Source organism: Fundulus heteroclitus, chromosome 22, assembly GCF_011125445.2.
Source record: "Fundulus heteroclitus isolate FHET01 chromosome 22, MU-UCD_Fhet_4.1, whole genome shotgun sequence".
Classification (NCBI taxonomy): Eukaryota; Metazoa; Chordata; class Actinopteri; order Cyprinodontiformes; family Fundulidae; genus Fundulus; species Fundulus heteroclitus.
In genome coordinates, this window is record NC_046382.1 from 29,961,689 (window position 1) to 29,983,621 (window position 21,933).

The 21,933-nt window shown below is 42.0% G+C and overlaps 1 protein-coding gene across 8 annotated transcripts in view; it reads left to right on the plus strand.

The window, feature by feature from the left end:
* Positions 1-21,933, plus strand: part of LOC105927970 (pleckstrin homology domain-containing family A member 1) — a 30,349-nt gene that overhangs the window by 591 nt on the left and 7,825 nt on the right. For all 8 annotated transcript variants that reach the window (XR_004927556.1, XR_004927557.1, XR_004927558.1 and 5 more), the window contains exons 2-11: positions 8,743-8,960; positions 12,246-12,302; positions 12,427-12,472; positions 17,215-17,312; positions 17,737-17,868; positions 19,179-19,319; positions 20,007-20,075; positions 20,661-20,725; positions 20,850-20,913; positions 21,096-21,185. Coding sequence is in view for 2 of the 8 variants with exons in the window: in XM_036126054.1 (XP_035981947.1) it covers positions 8,820-8,960; positions 12,246-12,302; positions 12,427-12,472; positions 17,215-17,312; positions 17,737-17,868; positions 19,179-19,319; positions 20,007-20,075; positions 20,661-20,725; positions 20,850-20,913; positions 21,096-21,185 (903 nt within the window). In the remaining 6 variants the exon portion in view is untranslated. The remainder of the gene's footprint in view (positions 1-8,742; positions 8,961-12,245; positions 12,303-12,426; positions 12,473-17,214; positions 17,313-17,736; positions 17,869-19,178; positions 19,320-20,006; positions 20,076-20,660; positions 20,726-20,849; positions 20,914-21,095; positions 21,186-21,933) is intronic.

Genomic DNA, 21,933 nt, shown 5'->3' on the forward strand with positions numbered 1-21,933 from the left:
TTCAGCTGAAAGAGGCCTTCTGTAATGGTTAACAAACCTGCTGGCCTTATCTGCTCCATTAAAAGTTGGTTTATGAGCAGAAAGCTGAAGTGAAACCACCTGTCCCACTCCTAGGGGATGACCTCCAGAGAGCCAGGCCTTCACTCAGCTGTCTCTGCTACACCTTCATGGGTTTCTCCACTTGTTTTTTTTTGCCTTTTGAGTCCAAATGCCCCCATTTACCATGATAAATATCACATTAATATGCTGCAATCAGCACTGATTCAAGATCTTTTGAGTACGCTTGTTGAGTATGTTCATAATCCCCCCCCCCCCTTTCTTAATCCACATGTTTTTAGTAGGGATTCTCCTAGAAATCGGCTAGTGACAAGAATTAGTCAAATAAGCCATGACCGGAGGGTTGGGAACACAAAAAAATCTGGTCAATAAGCACTATCAGGTGACATTGAAGGCAACCCTCTTCAGTGTGGAAGCTGTTATTGAGGGAAGGAGACTCAAAGGTAGCTGTTTTTAGTACACTTGAGGTGTTAAAACACAAAGATCCAGTCGGCTATTTGAAAGGAAAATGTGTTTTCATGCCTGCTGTTCATTAAGGCTTACTAGCCAGAGAGCATTTGAGCAGATAACAGGAAGGCTGGACAAAGTACAGCAAAGGCGCTCTCTTTTGTCCCGTTTGGACTTTCAAAATCCGTCGCGATGGAACGTGGTGGGTTAGGAAAGGCCGGCAGCCTGTTGACTGTCTCGCAGACCTTTTTACAGATCGTACAAGTTGACCCGTCGAGATTTCCTCTCCTTTCACAGTATGCTGCGGCGCTCACACCGGACATAAATGATACTAGCCAAAATCCTGTAGGTCACAGAAAGGAGGAATATGTTGGAACTGGTATCATCGTCTCCTCAATGTGCAAAGTATTCTCCCCGTCACAAGGATTTCTGATATCGTGCAGCCGTAGTCGGGGCTCATCGCCGTCGAATCACATTTTTGCCTTGTCGGCTAAAGACTGTTGCGAGGGCCTGTCTGTGGATTTATTCACCACGCTAGCTGAGTTTGTAACTTCCAGCGATGATTGTTGAGGGGAGCGTCTGCACCACTGCTGGGTGAGGAAGGAGGACGACTTGGGAAGATGAAAATGGATCCGTTAGTAATACTAGCAACATTAATCATTAGTATAAGCTGGTTTAAAACTTCATATTCGTTCTGTCCTCCTTTTAAAAATAAAAGTAAAACCGGCAACTGCTCCCTCACAGGAGGTGCTCCTCGTATAAATAATCAGTGACTGCTCATGACACCAAGGCTAGAGAGGATGTTGTGAATTGTCTTGCATCTTCTGCTTTTGCAAGTTTCAAAGCAATATCCCAATTAACCCGAATTGGTATTGAGGTCAATCTTTTAGTAAAATAGGATTAGATATCGGCCACAAAGCGCTGATCGGTGCATCTCTAGTTTTTAATAACGTCCCTCCTTCAGAGGTTTACCTGTACTGGGTATGGCTGTGTCTGCTGGTATGAAATTCAGAAAGATTTGGCAGCAAGTAAACACAAGGAACCAGAGGAGGACCATGGCCAGGTTTCATTATCAAATAATCCATGATCCCTTTTTAGACCTTAGGTCACTTTCACACCTGACAGTCCAGTAGACCCGGTTCTATTGGGGACCAAATTGCTCATGTCCAGCTGGTACGGTCCGCTTTCACGCTGCACTTGGCCCGACAAACCAAACCTTTCAACCAACCTGTCCAGCCCCTCGCCTGTGACGGCACCGCGCCAAGAAACAGAACAACAACACAGCACAACTTCCTTTTCCACAAAACGACATGTTTTACCCGTGCGAACGCAGTGCTGTATTTGGCAAGTGTGCCAGATGAGCACACTTCATCAGCGGACGCAGAGGACTGCCTCAGCGTGCGTTAAAGCAGCCGAGCGCTGCGTGGTGCAGCTGGAAGGGGGAGTAAAATAGGATTAGATATCGGCCACAAAGCGCTGATCGGTGCATCTCTAGTTTTTAATAACATCCCTCCTTCAGAGCTTTACCTGTACTGGGTATGTACTGGGTAGCCCCGACTGAACCCCGCCACTGCGCTGTTCGTCAAGCTAACAGCAGCTAGCGTTAGCTTGTGTTGTCCAGGAGGTTTACAACTGCGCCGATGCCCGTTCAAGAGCTTTACTGACCTTTCTCTGTTGCTCTCAGACATCCGTGTCGCACCGTTGGCACGTAATGGTCCAATTTCAACGTAATGCGCCGTTACACTGAAATGCGCTGGCAAGAATCCTGCCAGTATGAGTTACTTCATTAGTATTATTGCTCAATTACTGTTTTATTTACCCAGATTGCACTGCGCCATGATCCGCTCCCTGCTTTTGAAGCGGCCTCCTGTTGGTGTTCCTATAAAAGCACCCACACCTTCAGAACGAAGTATAAAAAAAAAAAAAAAAAAAAGTTAAAACAATGTAAAGCATATGGGATAAATATATAACCTATATTATGTATAGCCTATATTTGTGCACTTATACTAACCACAATAAAAGTTTGAAATTAATTTAAATATCATGAAACTTTAAATTTTTTCTTATTTTAAAAATCCAACCCCACTGCTCCTCCGTGTCTGGCTGTGAAGCTGCTAGTGACTACTGTGCTGCGCCGTTCTCAGGAGGGAAGGAAAACTAGAGAGGACAGTCCAGTGTTGCCCATTTATCATCTTTTTTTGCTATATTTAGCAACTTTTCAGACCCCTCTCGCTACTTTCTGTCCAAAAGTGACTTGAAACAAGTCTTATCGTCTTTTTCCTGTGTTAATGGCAACTTTAAGAAAGCACCAGTAGTTCAGGAGTCACTATATTGAAGCAGCAGTGAGAGCTGTTATGGGAGTTCCTACTTCCCTCAGCGCTGTCTCACAGGCGTCCCGCATGCAGTCAGCCAAAATGAATCATAAATACGGCAAAAGTGTTGGTGATCACGCCCTGGATTACAAATGGGAAATAAATATGACGTTACATTTTTTTTTCCTCTGAAACTGTTGCACTAAAATAATTCCCTGAATGTGATTCACGCACAGCTTCAATCACTTGTTCACCTCGTTCACTTTCTGTGCCTCTGATAGCTGTCTGTTTGGTACTGTTTTTTTTATGTGGTGTCGATTCATAAATCACCGTTTTTAATCACTTAGTCTTGGCAAAAGCTTCTCAGTCTTGAGAATCTAATTATTTTTTAGATTATTATTATTTTTTTTTTTTAACGATACAGTCCAGAACTTCTAAGGAAACTATAAGCTTGTGAACAAGCCGCATGTTAAATGTGCCTGTAAGGAGAGACTGGTAGTATCATTAGTTGATCATGTTTTTTTTTTTTTTTTTTTTTGTTTTTTTACAAAAGACATAAAAAAACAAAAAAACATTCAGCTTAAGTCTGACATGAGTACAGCTGGGAAACTAGCAAGCTCTAAAACATGTTCTTGGATGGATTCCTTTAAGCAGGAATTTGTTACATGTAAGCTGGGTAGGAACAAAATACCAGCGTCTTATTCCTGCTTCATTATTTCTAAGCTAGACCATCGTATACATATACAGTATGTATACATTTCTTTTCTGTATCCATAAATATAATTGTAATAAAAAGGCTTATCTTCTCTGATGCCTTCTATTTCATTTTAAATGCTCCATGCTAAGAACCTCTCTTAATAGAAAAGCAGAGATGCTAAGCTAAAATGATCAGCTCACTGGGACTTTTCCTGCAGAAAGTCTGTTCTGCAAAAAACTCCTGAGTACAGGTGACATGTTTCTATGTAGCAGTACCAATTAATGGGCCAGGGATCAGGATTGGTCAGTTTTTCTCCCAGTTGGGGCTGATCTGTGGTTGTTTTCATACATATAAAATGTGAGTTCCGTTTTCGCCTGTGAACACATGAACAAATAGCTGTGATCAACCTTTTGAGTTCAGCAAAAATCAGACGCAGGTTAAGGACATGCGGTTTAAGCATAAATGGGGAAAAGTTTTGTTCCTCGGTTTTCTGTTGAGTTCAAAACTACTACGTCTATCAAAGAACCCACAGAACATTTTAAAATAGGAATTGTTATATCGGCCTGGGCTGGCCTGATCGGTGCATTTCTAATGATTGCCGTTACTTATTGCAGAACAGTTTTAACACTAATTGTTTCATAGTTTCATCATAACTAATCCTTTTTTTAGGAAAATTGATATTCATGCAGTTATTTGACAGGTAATAGATATTACATTATTACATTATTGAATATTATTTTTGTATTAAAGTATTGCTTTTTATCATCTAAATATCGAGATTTCTCTAAAAGAGATATAAGATGAGACTATATTGTTTTTCAAGAACATGATCTATGTTGCGTTAGAATTATACTTTTAGGTATTTCAGTAGGTTATTTTTCACCTGTTTCTCATATTTATCTATAGCTGTTTGTTAAAAAAATGTGCCTGTGACACATTTGGGCTAAATCTTTGTTTCAGATATGCCTTTTTATCATTACTTTATGAAAAGGAAAAACATCAAAACAAATTGTATATAGGTATTCTGCCTAAAAATATCCAGATATTATTTTTGGTGCATATTGCCCAGTCCTAGTTTTTGACTGGCAGGACTTTGGCCGCCCTCAATGATGCCACAAAAGAGAGAAATCATGGATGCTATCTACAGGTTTTGAAAACAGACTTGATGTATGTTCCCTAGTGACATCTTTGGAAAAATACTTAGCATGAGGGAAATTCATAGTCACAATATGTTTTCCATACAATGATAGAAATACATAATCTTCATTATTCCAGCATTAAAGTGCACATTGTCCTAATTGAAGATAACTCATCACATGTCTTATTGGGTAGGGTGTTTTTTGTTTTCCTCTTCTAATAATAACGCCATGCATTCATCAAAAGGTCTTCCTGACATGTTCACACATTAGATATGATTGGCGGTATCCAGTTATGCTGAAGCGTGCACCGATACAAAATCTAGACGAGCAAAAATAATTTGCTATGCAACAGGGCTTCAAGGTCAGGTCAGAACAGACTCAGTTAATGATGCTACGCGAGAGAGAAACTGAAAGAGTGTAACGGAAAGAAAAGGGCGAGGGGGGTTTCCACCAAATCGGTTCCATTGGTTCCACCACAACAGACGGTGACCCTGAAAGACTGCAGCCATATCACCACCAAGCCTTTTCGTTTTTTTGGGTCAGGCAGCGGAAAGAGCCGCCTTCGCCTACAGCTCACGGAGCCCAACGACGGGTTCAGCGTTGGCAGAGCCAAGTCTTAGCGTGCCGCTGAGAACGAGGCTGGTAATATCAGGGCATGTTCGTGTAGATGTACTGAGAGAGATAACGAGATCTGTTAAACTAAACTGTAATCCGGCCCAAAAATATTTGCAGATACTACAGCATGAAACTGTAGAGACATTTTAATCTACGTAACCATGTTTGACCAAGCTGGCTGTGGAAAATGGCAGCTCGTTCATGGAATGACCCAGTCAAGAAGTGGCTCCAGTACCACTTTGGGGTTTTCCACCAAGAGCTTTCTTGGTGGAAAACCTCCTACAGAAGTCAAAGTGGAACACGTTATTTTACGTTGTGTACCTACAGAAGTGTTTAACTTACACTGACTGGGCCATTAGTAGACGAGCATCAAGACCTACGTTCACACTGCAGGTCTTGATACTCATTTCCGTTTTTTATTTTAGCTGAAATCGGATATTTTTTTTTTTTTTTTTGAGCTGGCCGTTCATACTACTATTAAATGCGACCGTCATCAGACTTCTGTCTGGACGGTCCAGGACAGCAAAGCGTCCTGGATGGCGCAGACAACAGATGGAGACGTCACACAGCAGCGCTCTGTTTATGGAAGTAATGATGAATGTAAACGTCTCTAGAAGTGTTTGATAAAGTTTCGTTTGAAAAAAAAAAAATCTCACCTTGTTATCATTAGAAAGCTGTTGTGCAATGGGAGCTGACAATAATAAAACCTGATCATAGAGAGACGCAGTAAGGTAAGGAGAAAGCAGCATAGCTATTAGCAATGGTCCTTTACGCTAAGTGGTGATACTATGTGCGGAAGTATAGTGAGAATCAGTGGAGTGACGTGACTGCCATGAGAAAGACTGATACAGGTCACATACGGGCAGAAAGATCGGATTTGGGTTGTGTTTCCCTGCAGCGTGCACTATAAAGATTATCTGAGCCGCTGCCTAGGTAAGGTTTGGATTTACCTGAGCTAACTAACTAAAAGCCTTATGAAGTAACGGCAACAAAACTATTTACCCTTTAATCCTTAAAAGCGGAGCCACCGTTTTTTGAACCCACACTTGGAGGAGTAGAGCTCTGCCTCCTTTTCTTTTCTTGTGGCCTAAAGGGAACCTGTGTTGTTGTGACTAGTAGGGCAGCGCAAACTTGATTTAAAAAGGTGAATTCTCTGTATCATCTTCAATATTGCAGTACAATGGAAAATGTTCTAATAAAGGACAGAAAAATAGAATCAATAACAGTATTTGATAATATTTATATACTCTTTATTTAGTAGAACCCAAGTACTACGCAGGTCAGTAGCAGTTTAGAATTGAAAACTAAAATCTTTCCTTTTATAGCAAAGTTACCTACAAAATACACGTTTCACACAGTCGGTAGGCTTTGCATCCTGGAGGTCCCAGGTTCAAATCCCAGCCTGGGGTCTTTCTGCATGGAGTCCACAGTCCAAAAACATGGCTGTTAATTGGTTGATTGGTCTCTCCTACTTGGCCTTAACAGCCACAAAGAATGTATATCTTTAGTGCTGAGATGCTAAAGCTAATTGGGGAGTGGTGTGGTCATTGGGTAAAGCCTTAATCGACGTTGCCATCAGAGTACACAGCAATGCTATCAGAGTCAAATGTTTTCCTCGTTACGTACAGTTTATATAGATTTTTAGGGCTGCACAATATGAGGAACACATATATGAGGAACACATAGTCTAATATTACTGTTAAACATTGCAATTATGATGCTAATTTCAACCAACCCACATTTTCCTTTCTCTCCTCTACTTCTTTTCAGTCGTCAAAGCGAATATCCATGACCATTAGGATCAGAGCTTCATGATATCAGGAAGGAAAAAAGTAAAAAAGTAAAAAGTAATTGTGACTCTATTGCTGAGAATTACAACCATCTATATATAAATATTATAATTAACCCACTTTTAACTCCCATTACTTACCATACACAATGCCCCTACTGCTCTCCCTGAACTCGAGCATCTCAGGCGCTAAAGATAAACATCCTGTTTGGGCTTTAAGATCAGGTAAAAGTCTATCTGACAGGCCAGATGTACTATCGAAATACAAAGGTTGAATGCCTGGCACATGATTTTATAGTATCGTAGAAAATATTGGATCCAGCCGATTCTGCACACACTGATTGGATAGATTAGGCTACACGAGTGGCAGCCATACTGCATGTTGAATTCACGGTTGCTCGGTAACGTCCCACTTGAATACCAGCTTCAGGGAGCTCTGGCGTTGAACTTTTGACGGCGAACTTTTATAGTCAGACTTCTAAGGGCGAATGGGGATCGTCGTCACGGGAAACAAGTTAAACTTAAAAACTTGCCGTTCGTTTTTATACACATATATGTACGTTCTCTCAAATCACTGTAGTGTAAATGGTTTGCCGGATTATCTTCTTGGTTCTGGTTCTACTGGATCACCTTTAGGATCATACACCAAAACGTACACAACAGGACTCGTTCACACCTCATTTACAGCACCGCTAGGCCTCCCTCTCTTGCAACGATTGTTTTTTTTTTTTTTTTTTCGTTCTGAGCTGAGATGGCCGCGTCTTATTCGCCGGCCCTTTCTCAGGCCCGTGTGTCAGACGGGACGACTGCGGCGCATGCAGGGACCGACTGAGATGCTCGCAGCCCCGGAGAGTCCATGCATAACAAGCAGGCCTTTTGTCCCCTCTCTGCCCCCTGTCCACCCACACAGTGCACATAATGTTGTGGAGAAAGAGCCTCTTTATCCCCTGCCTCCCACCGACACACATCACTTCCATATTTCAGGCCCGCTCCGAGGAAAAAAAAAACACAGCTTAAACAGCCTGATGCGACAATACGTCCACAGGGACTCTGCACCCACCCACGCAGGCTTTGACATTGAGATGCGAGCGTTCACCCCTGCGGGACTCGGAGGCCTCCGCAATCATTGACTCGTGTTTGGCGATTAACAGAATGCAGACGGTTTCGGGGATGGGACCGAACCGGGTTAAGGATTGCAGATCCTCGCCGTGTGCCGGGCTGTAAGGAGGGAGGAGACGGCAGGGGTTGGACAGAGGCTTGCCAAATCAGATGAGTGAGCAGTTGGGAGGAGAGAGCTCGCAGAGTGAAAAAGGAGCCGACTGCAAAGGGGAGAAAAAAAAGGAGGGGGGGGAGGAAGTATGAAAGAGAGTGACAGCGTTGAGTATGTGTTACAGTGAGAGAAAAAAAAAGAAAGAGGCCAAAAGAGAATAAAAAAAAATGACGAGAGAGTGGGTGAGGCTGATTATAAAAGGATAAAGGCGGGCTGTGGTTTGCGTCACATGATCTGCTCCCCCCCCCCGGTTGGTGCCTGGTGAGCTCCAGGTGGCAGCGAGACCACAGTAGATGCACAACGGAGGAGGGAGAAAGACTCGCCACGGAGGCGAGTGAAAAGCCTTCGTCTCCTCCTCTCCCGCCTCACCAATCTCTCTCCCTCCACTCTTTTTTTTTTTGTCTGTTGCCCTGAAGGAACTCCTCCCGATCCCGGTCACCTCCTCCTCCTCCACCGCCGGCCTCGTTAGGCCGGGGAATGTCCCGCCGGCGAGATGCCTTATGTGGACCGACAGAACCGCATCTGTGGCTTCCTGGACATCGAGGAGAACGAGAACAGCGGCAAGTTCCTGCGACGGTACTTCATCCTGGACACGCAGCAGGGGAGCTTGGTGTGGTTCATGGATAACCCTCAGGTAACCGCAGCTACTGCCGTTAGCTTAGCGCTTTAGTTTTTTTTCTTTTTCTTCGTGGGATTGTTCACGCAGCTGCACACGCACGTGTTCAGGGTTTCTGGTGATGGAGCGTTTGGTCGTTTTTCAGCAGCTGAAAGCCAGCTGTCATGTGTCATTTGTCCGCGAGGTGATCCGCCACCCTGCCGCTGAAAGTAACCTAACGCTAACCTCGCTCATTCATCATGAGCACAAAATTAAGCCCGGTGAACGTTTCCATTGCCAGGCAGCCTCACGGGGGACGGGAGAACTTGTAATTATGTAATTCTAGCTGACAGAATTGGGAAGCGCATATTTTAGGCCCAGGAGTAAGTCGGGGGTTGTAGCTGTTGGCCAACAATGCCGTAAATCATGTAGAATGAGGCTCGGAGAAGCTCTTGTTTTACTCACGTTTATTTAGTTTTTCTTTCTGCTGGTTTTGATTGGCTTCAGTTGCCCAGAGTCGTTACATGCAACATATTCATAAATGATGCAGTGCATAAGAACAGCTAAATAATTAAATCCTTCTCTTTTTATAGATTGACAAAAAGTTTAAAGTTTAATGATGTTAAATCTGGATCGCCTAGTTTCAGTAACAGAGACAATGATAGTAATGGGGCGCAGTCATGGTCAAAGTAGCGCATAGAAATAGTTTTTTAGTTGTACTTTGCAGAGTTTTTCTTCCTTTTTTGAGGTACTTTATGAGGTACTTACATGTAGAAATGTTCCAATCAGTTATTGATGACAGGCATCAGCCGAAACAGAAGTACAGTCATTTGTTTAAAGGAATTCACCCAAAGGGTGTTCAATTATCAATACTCGTTTAAATATTCTGTGGGAAATTACACTAATCAATCACTTCTTATAGGTGTTCACCTGCTTTTTTGCATGTTTCCACTGGGATTTTGTCACTTTATCTTTGGTGACGAGCTCCAAGTGTCTGGCGTTGGAAAGCCTCATTGCCATCACTCTTAGCTTTAGCTCCCTACAGAGGTTCTCTGTCTCATTCAGGTCAGGACTCTGTCTGGGTCACTCCAGAACCTTAATATTATGTTACTTAAAACTTAAATCTGCCAATGCTGTGAATGATTTTGAGCTTTACTGTATATGTTTGAAAATCCTGATGTTTCAAAGTGCAGTTAAAAAAAAAACTCTACATTTAGGGATGCACTAACTTTGCATAAATATCAGTACCTGCTGCTCTGGTCCAATGAGTAAAACTGAACCGATATTAATGTCCCTCGTTTATTTCCATCTTGTTGCTGTTTGTGCTTTGGGAGGAGAGGGGTTTGGTCTTGTCGTATTTGGGCAGGTGATTGTGACTTGTCACATGGTATAACACGACATCACATAATGAGATGTTTAACTGAAGCAGAAAAACTATGTCGGTAGGGGAGTGATTTATTTATTTATTTTTCTCAGTGTCGTAGGGAAATGTGTACAAAATTTCCCTACCCTAGGTACACTTCCGTTATGGACTATAACAGCTATATTGTTGACATCTGTGCATCCCTAACTCCATTTAGTTTTAAACTCCAATGACTTTCTGGGATGCTGCAGCTTCTCCTATTCTTCCTGTTTTTAACAGCTATACGTGTTTTACTCTGAGCAGAGTTTATGGAGGCCAGCCTCAAAATGACGCTGAGGATAACTAGTCTTAGAAACCACAGTGATGTTGAATGATCCGCATAGCTCCTTCTAAAGATATGCCTGACCCGACACATAACGGCTAAAGTCTTCTCTGCACTTTGCTATTTTGTTAGCCTAGCATTAGCCGGTTCGCTCGGTTTTTAACTGACTCCTTGATCATTTGTCTCTTAACTTATTTCACTTGTAAGAGCTTAAGTACAATGCCCTAAACCTCTCTTTTTTTTCTTGAAGATGGTTGGTCTCTGATCCAAAAGGCTTCTTCAGGGCTGAACATGTTTGGAAGTAACAGGTTTATAAGTTGTAGACCACCCTTATTCAGCTCAATGTTTGCGTCGTTATTGCTAGACGATTTAACATGGATGGCTTCTTTCACTCCTCTCTCAAACCTCCGGTCTTTCCTGTCCAAAATGTCCTCATTATTGTCTTCAAACGAGTGTCCCTTGTCCTCGATGTAGATGAACCACTGATTCCTGACCTGATGAGTTTGCTCTCGTGTGTTGGGCCATCCGTTTCTGTACATCCCGTTTAGCTTCTCAGGTGTACGGGTCTGAACGTTCCTTGGTGCACTGGACTGCATATACCACACCACTGAGCTGCTGCTTGAAGGCTTTATCCTTTGGTTGAACCACTCTCCTTAGGTGTTGTTAGGTTTAAAAAAACGCACTGGAATATAATGCTTGGGATGTATCCTCCTGGATCCCTGAGCCACATATGCAATCACGAGGTTCCACTCCTTCTTTTCTCCTTCATTAGACTGAGTTGAGTGTTTTCTCGAACGCCTTAACAAAGGCCCAGTCAGGGTATCCACGGAGTTGAAGTACTTTCTTGATGTGCTTTTGTTCCTTGTCTCTCGCTCATGTCCTCGTGGGGGCCCGTTCGGCGCGCTGCTGCAGAGTGCCGGTGGTTTATTTTCCAGTGAGCGGTGAGATTAAATAAGCAGTGTGTGTGGATTTTCTGCAGACTTCAGTGGCGAGGCCTCCCATCGTTTCCAGCGTGAACAAGACAGTCCAAAAATGGTAGCTTGTCGTCTCTTTAGCCCTCCCTCCAGAACCTGATCTTGTCCGTTCAGCTTTGTAAATGATATAATTTCTCACCTGGGTGTCCCCCACATATCTAAACCAGTGGCACGTGCATCCTGCTGTCTGTAGAGGTTGTCTTTGTTTGTGTGGTATGTGGTGGAGAGGCAACAGGTTGCAAATCTGGTCAGAGAGTAAGTTGGTCCTGTCTTGTCAATGCTTCTTGTAGACCGTCTCCACTGCGTCCATTGTAGGTATGCTGATCTGCTGAAGGACTTAGATTATACCACTCTCACTGTGAAAGTCATAGTAAAGGGTGAAAAGGCCTTAGAGTCTTTGCAGAAAACCTGCATTTGATTTAATAAAATTATCGCCGCAAAGTACAATGCCGTTTTGCAAGCAACATGCAAATAAGATGCTTTGATTTATAAGGATTTGCCATGAAATATGCTCAACAGTAGACAAAATCTACTAGTAGGAGCTGGGTTTAGTCAGGCAGTCAATATGAAAATGATGTGATCAGTACCCTGAGCGAAAACTTGGGATCAGACGGTGACATCCCTATGTTAACGCGTATAATTCCCTTTTTGCTTTTCTTCCATAGAACCTGCCCTTGGGTGCAGACTGTGTTGGTTCACTCAAGCTCACCTACATCTCGAAGGTAAAGAAAACGGCATCTCAGCGGCTTGCTTTACAACCCACTCATGTGATTCTACTCATATTGTTTAAATGTATTAGATTTAGTTAAAAATGAAGGCCCAACTTTGTGCTTAATCCATCTTTAGGTCAGCGATGCCACTAAGCTGAGGCCCAAAGCAGAGTTTTGCTTTGGTAAGTAAGCAACCGAACCTTCTTAACTTCCCATTTCTCATTATTTGGATGCGTCTTTCTCTGTTGCCTTGTTCGGCCGACATGTAAAATACAATCGGTTTATAAATAACAATACAGTGTCAGACAAACAGAACCCTTCTGGAGCCCGCTGCGAATAGTCTGATGTTGAGCAAGAACCGTGCTATTTATCACCCTTCCCTTCATGCTTGGTTGACACCTAGGAGGGTGGCTTGTTCAGTGTTGTCTGTTTACTGAACATAAAGATGCTGGAGATGAAGGCAGTAAAGGATTCTTCCTCATGCTGGGCACCTCGACCCTTTTGCACTGGTTTAGGCTATTAGTGTCAAATACGAGTGGCGGTTGTGGTGTAACTAAAGTGCTCTGAAGTTTCATACTGTGCAGAGTTTTTACTGTAAACACGTGGTTTTTTTGTCTCATACGTCCCGGAAAGCCTCTAAAGACAAATAAAACCATTTAAACATGTTCGTTGTGTGCCAGGGTGGTTTTCTAAAACTGTAACGCTGCATGTTCAGTGCAAGGCTGTTGCTTTGTGTCTGTGGCTGTGGCGGAGGTAATCAGAGCGCCATCATTATAGATGCGTTTTTCAGATAGAGCCAGCATGGTGGACAACGGTGGCTCCAGACACAACACTGGTGTGTCGCCTATTCTGTCGTCTGTGCATTGACGGTTCTATGTTTGAAACACACACTATATACTGGTTCAGTCATTTCAGTACCGTACCTTTAAAAGGCCCGAATGACTTAAATGTAGGAAAGATATCGTATACTGTTTATGACTATATATGGTCATATATGATTATATTCTAAATAAAGAGTAATTCTTGCTCTCATCAGTAGGTGAACCTTTTAAAGCTTAATGGATTTAAGCATATCTGTATAGTTTTCATTAGCTTAAATCTTAAAACAGTCATAATCCAACAGTATCTTTTAATCAAACTATATTTTCTAAGATCAACCTTATCCAATGACCAGCGCTTTTTTTGAATCCCTCATCTTCCCGTCCCGTGGGAAATCTCTTTCATGCACGTCTCTTGATCTTTCCTTGACTTCACACACCTTTGAGGGCAAAGTGAAAGTGAGAAGAGTTGAGTAAATAGCCACCATCATCAGGTCCTTTAGGAATAAACTTCCCTTTCTGTTATTGTTTACCTGCCCCTCTCCTCCGTTTGCTCAAATTCAATCACAGGAAGTATTGGTGTGACGAGGGGCCAGCGGCGTGGACGCTGCTGTGTGAATGCGTATTGTCTGGCTGTGTGCGCGCCGTACGCCTTGGTACGGTATCAGCAGGATGCCAGCATCGTAGTTTGGACTTGATTTTGAGACGCTTGGAGTTGTTTTGAAAAGGCCAGTTGTGAAGCAGATGTTGATATCTGCAGGTCCTGCTGCACCCCCTTCCTCAGGCACCCAGTAGTGTGTATGAAACGTTAGCTGGTGCTTGTAACACGCTATGTTAGGGATCGGGGGATCTTTGAAACTTGGATGGGGTTGGAGTGTTTGATGCTTAACTGATTTTCCCACCAGTGTGCATAGTTTCACAGATGAATCAGAACTGATGCCTCCCCCCCACATTTGTCACGCCTGTCTGTACTTTAAGGATTCAAAGATTGTCTATTGTCACCGCGTGTTACCGTGCAGAAATTTATTTCTGGCCACTCCGGCGAAGAGTACGCATAAGAAAGACAAACAGGCAATGAGCAAGGGTTAGTGTTTTTGTTTTTCCCCATTATAGCGTTCAAGAGAGATTAAAAAATAAAAAAGATGAAGATTCGAAAGTTTGTATGAGCTAGTTGTCCTTCATGAGTCACAGTTACTCAGAGACCTATATGGCCTCTATACATGGTCAACATATTTTAAATGGGTTAACGCTGTATGATTGTATTAATCTGGTTCTATAAATGAGAGCAGCCAGATTTATTTAAGGGGTGTTTACACCTGTAGTTCTGAATCAGTCGATGAGTTGAAGTTGTAGTTTCTTCAGTCAGTTTAGCTTCTCCAAGCGAACCCAAATCAGTCACTACTAGCACATGAAAACGTTTATCGGTCAGATGTTGATGCAATCACAAACCAGAGAGAGGTGGTCGGATAGATAGCTGTACAAAGGAAGCCCGTTGGGTCCGATTTGTTTCATTCTAAAAGGTCCGTTCAAAAAAAACCCAACATGGCTCAGTTTAAAAATGTGTGTTTCAAAACAAAACGCAGAATTTCCTGTCACAGTTGGGACAAAGCAAACAACTCAAAGTGGAGGGTGAACTCAGGGCGTGGGGGACACAGGAAGAAGATGCTGTGTTCCTAGCTAGTAGAAAACATAGAGAATTTCATCATATCATCAGTGTGTTTCTGGGTATTGTTCCAGGGAAAATTATCTACACAGTATGCTGAATAATTTGGAGAAGTTTTCTTGACAGGGCTTTAAGAAAAACATGGTTTGCATCCCACAATGCAAAACAAACCTGGGTTACGGAAAGTAATTTGGCTCAGGCTTGCAAATGAGAATTAGATTTAAACAGACTAAACACCCCAGATGTAAAAACACCTTTAGAGGGAGGTGTCACTCTGCTCTGAGCTGGACTAAATCCACAGATCGAGGATGAATGATCTATCTTTTTTTTTTTTTTTTATTATTATAAATGTTTTGTTTTTTTTATAGAGAAAGCTGATAAGGTTTTATAACAGAAAGACTTTGTACAATGATTTTGCTTTACGAGTTTTAAGTTTAGTTTCAATAATCAGCAGAACTTGGGTAGCAGGTGTCGGTGGAACCACGTGGTCTTTAGATTTTAGTATCGGCATTAAAATGATGCAGAAGGGTTTACAAAACATCAGACCTAACGGGTTTAACATATTCTGTCCACTTAGACCACATTCTGCAGAGAGTAGCTGTGTTTCCATTACAAATGTGCACAAAATTCTGTCAATTTTCTGCTAATGTAGAAAAATTTAGCAATTGTTTTTCCATAAAATTAAAAATACTGGTAAAATAACACGTGAGTTCATTAGTTCACCCGATAACTCCTTCAAAGACATTGCAGCTTTCGTTCTCATGGATAAACCTTACATACACAAGTTGGTTTTGCTGTTCTTTTTATATGTGTCTTTGCAGGTGTAGAAGCAGACTCAGATAATGTTATATTGCTCTCTCTCTCTTTCCTCCTTTCTTTGTCACATTTTCTTCCTTTTAGCATTTTGTATCATCTGTTTCTCTCCTTTTTTCCCTCCTCTACCTTCCTGTTTCTGTGTCCAGTGAACATGAAGTAGTGCCAGCATAAAATCTAATAAAGCTTCTTGCATATAAATGAAGCGGAGCACTGTGGCTAAAGCAGTAAGGCTCCACTTGTGAAGGTAAAATCTGTTGGGCTCTTTTTGGCGTTAAGACAATTCTTAACGCCACATTGCCAGACAGGACACACTAAACAAAAACAAAAAACAACAACATGGCAGCGACGAATGTAAACACGTGCATAAGATCTTCATATTTCAGCCACGGCACTAGCGCTCATCATCAGCCATCCAGATGTCGTTGTCTTACTGAGGCGTTGCACCAACAAGCCCCTTATACTTGGTAGCAGCTACATATGCTGTGTTTTTACGAAATGGTAGTCGGAGATTTTATAGAAGAGCTATGGATGCAACACTTCCTGTCGTCGTCTTTTTCGCCAGTAGTAACATCCGGTTGTTGATCACGTGACTTGTGGTTCAAAAAATAAATAAATAACTGTTTACACTACAGTTTTGCGTAATACAACAATTTCGATACAGCCGAAAAAACCACCTCATCCTAGCGCAAAAACCTTTTTAACAAAAAATATGTTTTTTTTTTTTTTTGTTTTTTAATTGGCTTGTTTCCATTTAGCGAATTTACTTTCATAATTAGTGAAATTATCAATGGAAACACAGCTACGGTCTGTCTGCTCTCTGAGAGCGTGAGACAGCTTTTCCATTGTGTAGTTTTCTTGCACAATGTTTAGCCAGTCGTCCGTTGTTGGTGCTTCTGGTCTGAGCCATCTCCTCGAGGGGGGGGCATTTTTAGTTGCGGCCGATTAAAACATACGAAAGTTTGGTTTAGAACCAAAGTTATCCACCCATAGATTTCCCAAAAGATATGGTTGATGGTGAAGGAAACAGGAAAACCTGTGCATGCTCATGAATGCAAGAACCATCCAGGATGAGTGATCTTAATTGTGCCTCAGAGTTTGCCTTGTGCCTTTTACAGCTCACTGTTGGCAGGTTTACTAGCCTAGCTATTATGTAATTAATCACCGTGGTGTGGGAGGAAAACTGAAGGTATAAAAAAGAGCTTTGATTAGCAGAACTGAATGATTCATGGCGGAGCAAAGGGAGTTTTCTCATCGCTTAAGTCTTGATGCGCTGCCTGTCGGCTTCAAACACGCCATTTCTGTTGGATTTATACTTTTCTTTAGAGTATCAATATATGAGGATATTTAGTTGTCGCAACGAATGTTTTGATATTTTAAGAAAACCTAGTTTGTCTCAGTTCAGTTTGTTTTCATTATGGGAGACACCTGTGGCAGCGCCTCTGTTCTGTCGCCCATTAAAGCCTCAGATTAACACTTTCTACTTTAGATTTATATGTGATACAATAGTTAAGAAAGTGGCTCAGGTGGTGGCCTCTCAGTAATATACTCTGACTGTGGCTGGAGAGTTGGGCCTGAAGTTAATTTCACTCTTTCTATTGTTCCCACTGCTGTTTTTATGATTTGTTAGTCATCAATGCTGGGATGAGGAAGTTCTTCCTTCAGGCCAACGATCAGCAGGACCTGGTGGACTGGGTCAGCGCCCTCAACAAAGCAACCAAGATCACTGTGAGTCACACGAGCACACAAAACCTGCAGCTTCTCCTTTTTTTTTTTGACCATGTGAATCTCTTCTTTCTTGGTCATATTTTCTCTTCTTTTTTTTTTTTTCTTCCTGCTGTGTTTGAAATGATTAAAAGGGACTGTGAAGGAATTGAGTGAGTCAGCGCATGACTGACCGGATGCTCTATTGTGTTCCTGAGTTCTGGGATAAAGGACTGCTTCCATTGTTCTCCATCAAATCCTAGCCCGGCTGGAAGGAAATGGATATAAAATGTGTTACGCTGTCCTCACATTTTGCATATGCAAATTTGTGTACTCTGCTTAAACTTTGGAGAAACATGGTCTAGGTTAATCTGCAGATAACCACAAACCACCATTCTGTAGAGCATTTGTCTCTTTCAGCTTGTTTTTTTTGTTTTTTTGTCTTAAGGTGCCAAAGTCGTCCGAAAACCAGCAAAATTCAGAAAACCAGAAGTCTTTGCCAGACGTCGTAGGGTCCAAGAAACAAGTCTCCTATAGGACAGACATAATTGGAGGAGTCCCCATCATCACCCAAACCCAGGTGAACATCAACTCGTCCATTCAGTGTGTTGCATACATGTGTTAAAATGAAACATTTCACATATGTTCAGGGTAAACATGGGAACTTCATAGGTATAGGGAAGTTTTATAGGTTTCTGTGAAATGCGTATTTGTGTGACAACAAACACCCAGATTTGACTTTTCACTTCCAAGTACCTTGAAAATGCCCTTGCTGGACTTAGGAGCCGGCCAAAACAAACACGGGAGGCTTCCTGAATCTTCTCCAGTTATTCCAGTGAATGAAAGTGTTAAACTCAAGAGGTCTCGTCTGAATGGCCGTGAATACGTGTCGGAGCATCTTTTAAATGACTAATGTGTTCTTTGGTTGTGCTCTGTGCTTCTGAAACACTGAAAACCTGCCGTTTCTTTTCTCTACCAAACACTCATTCAAATGAGGAGAAAGTTTTTTTTGTTGTTTTGTTTTATGGCTCAAAGGGTGTCAGGCCTTTCTGCAAATTCCAGAGAGAAGCCATGATCCAACTCAAACCTTTAATCAGTTCAGATAACAGTTTAAACATTCAGTTTCTAATTCTGAACAATTTCCCGATTTGGTGAAGAGCTTTGGTTTTTTTGATCAATAAATAAATGTTTGTCTGAGAAATGGCCAGAATCTCCCTTGCTTTGTTAAATGAGTGATCGGATCATTCATTGAGATTCAGACCAGTTTGATGCCGGTAATGTCATAAATTACGAGAGCGTTTATGTGCAAAATATAGTTTAAAGCAGCATCAATCCACATCAGTAAAAAAAAAAAAACGCCAACTCATCACCGGTCTGATATGATTGGTCAATTTTGTTCAAGTGAGAATATCTATTTACCCTTTCTGTGCCTTTAAATGGATAACTAATTTACTAAACCACCCTTTAAATGTAACTATACAGTTAACACCGGTGTATGAAGCTGATATATTGGTAATTCACCTAAGACTGAAGGGGGGATTATGGTTAGGGGGTCAATAAAATATGTCTGACCTTTTTGTTAAAAGAAAAAAAAACAATCATTTCATGTTAAAGCTGTGTAAGTACACCTTGTTGGCAAAGAACAGTTTACTATTTTGTTATTTTAACTTAATAAGAATATAAGGTTGGCCATTTCCCTATTTAGCGTTTGTAAAATTCAGCTCTTTTTAAAAATAAATGGAAATGCAACTCTTTAGCATCTTTGTTTTCTATTGCATTATAGCCAAGGATTTGATCAATTTATCCTAAGTCAATTTAGTAAGGGGTTTTTGTTTGTGTGCTAGAGTTTGCTTTAAATTTTCGATATGTTGTACATCTGTGACCTTGCAGCATGAAGGCGGTGACGGAGCAAACCGATCGGAGCGTGAGGCCTTGCAGCGCTCCCACAGTCAGCTGCCGTACCTCCTGGGGAGGTCGGCTCAGGAACACAGCGTCATCAAGTCTGGCTACTGCGTGAAGCAAGGAGCCGTCGTAAGCCTCGCCATCAGCTTTCTGTTTTTATTTGATTCTCTGTTAACTGGTCACAAAAATCCTTCCGTCGTCTTCCTAAAAAAAGATAGCATTTCTCAAATTAAACATGCAATATTATTATGATCATGGGGAAACATTGGCATTAAAAGTTGACTGTGCATTATTAAAGTGTTATTTTTGTAATATTAGCCCTACAAATGATGGTAGAAACACTGTGCATACATTGGGGATGCACCAAGTAATGGGCTGTCGACCAGAACTGGACATTAAAAAAAAAAATTAAACAAGTTTCTATTGGCAGTTTCTTTGAGATTTTAAGCAAATAAGAGGAAGGTACATCAAAACTGTTTGGATTTGGAACTGCAGCCTTTTAGAAATCTCAGCGATGCAGTGGACCTGCTACCTTAAGGAACTGTTTTAGTGTTGCTAGTCACTGCTAGTCCATAGTCACTGTTGATGTAAGATGCTAAAGATTTTTAAAAAACCCAGCTTTATAATGTTTTCTTGTTTTAAGATATTAATAAAGCATCTGCGCTCTCCAGGAGACACATCTTCCTTTTTTTTTTTTTTTTTTTTTTTTTTTTTTTTTTTTTTTTTTAGAGAAAAGTTTGGTTGCCGGTTTCTCTTTTCTCAGTTTCCCTGGAAACTTTGCCAACAGCCTGAATGTATTATCTCCTTTCTTCCCAGATGAGGAACTGGAAGCGCCGCTACTTCCTCCTGGAGGAAAACGCAATGAGCTACTTCAAGTCAGACTTGGTAACTAGCTTTAAGTTAAGGTGAAGATCTGCAGAGAACGTTCCCCGTGGAGCCGTCTCCACGTCACGGTGGCAGACAGAGCAACAGCGCTCAGCCCCAAGTTTCAGCTTGTTTTATTCCCAGTCTAAGGAATTCACTGCCTTCACCTCACATGTCCTGGCATGCCTTGCTAGCCATTTTTACTCCCTCTCTCTCACACACACACACACACACACACACACACACACACACACACACACACACACACACACACACACACACACACACACACACCGTCCTCTAAACAGGCTGCACATCCTGTACCCTGTCCTCGTCAGTGTCGGCCCCTATTTGACAAGTGTATCTGCGTGTTTGGCTATCAACATCCTGAAGGACGGAGACGCTCTGTCGAACCGTCAAGAAAATCACAAACGTCAGGGCTTTTATTTTGGCTCCGTGAAATCTTCTGCTTCGAGGAAAGTTTGCGGTTTTCCTCGACCAACAGACGATTGGATCGTTTTCACTAATGAGGCCATTAAAGTACTTTTTTATGTACGCGCAAATAATGAGGTCTGGTTTGTTTCTAAGGATTTTTATTTCTTACAGGAGAAGGAGCCTCTGAGAATGATCCCTCTAAAGGAGGTTCACAAAGTCCAGGAGTGCAAACAGAGGTATTCAACGTGCCCTGACAGTTTCCTGCTGTACAACAAGACAGCGTTGTCTTTGACTCGGGAAGATGTATATCGGCTGTAGATGAGGCGAATATGATTTAACTTGTTTTTGACTTCGCTTTAGTGACATCATGATGAGAGATAATCTGTTCGAAGTCGTCACCACATCAAGGACGTTTTACATCCAGGTATGTTTTCTTTGATCGTGGCAGGAGTTTAGCTGGTTATCGCTCACATCAGATTGTGAGGCTCTTTGAGTTTTTTGGTCTGTGTTGTTTTTTTACCAACGACAGAATCCACATCCTATCCCCTGCGTCGTTAGGATGTCTGCTCCGGATGCTTTGATTTCATGGTTTTGTGTCTCCACCAGGCGGACAGTCCAGAGGAGATGCACAGCTGGATAAAGGCGGTCTCAGGGGCCATCGTGGCCCAGCGGGGACCTGGGAGATCAGCTGCCACAGTAAGCATCGTTCACTGCAGCACACAAGCACAACTTGAGAATTACGCTGACACCTAGTGGTAGGAAGATTCAACTCATGACTGGAACTAATATGTGCTGTTTTAGGGGCTTGTCTTTAGTGTTACCGGTTACTTTCACACAAGTTTAAAAAAAAAAACAATTGATTAACCTGTGTCTTCTTCATAAACCTACTTTAACGTAAATAATGGAGCAGTTTATGGGTCTAAGAACAGGTGAGCTTGGCAGTAAGGTTTGGTCTGAATACCCGAACCGTGCCTTAACCCTTAACCTTTCTTATATTCTGTCTCATTACAACCACAAGCTTCAGCGTGTGTTATTGGATTTTATGGGACAGATCAACAAAACGTACCACCTTACTGAAGCGAAAGGACAAGTATGCTTTAAAAAAAAATTTAACGAACAAATCTGAAAAGTGTGGCATGCTTTTTGCACTCTGCTTCTGTGAAAATCCAGCGGATGTTGCCTGATTAGTAAATAGCTGTGTGTAACTTAGAGGTGTGTGAGCGAATGTTGTGAGCAAACAGGTTAGCAGGTCAAGGAAGAAGTGACGGAGGAGTTTAAGACAGAATATCCCAGGCTTTGGAAACCTCACAGAGCACAACCGCGGGCTTCACCCAGACCTGGCTGACCGCCTAAACGTACAGGCTGGGCAGAGGCGAGCGCTACTCAGAGCAGTGAAGAGGCTTCTCGTTTCTCCAGGCGAGCTGGAGATGTCTGCATCAGAAAT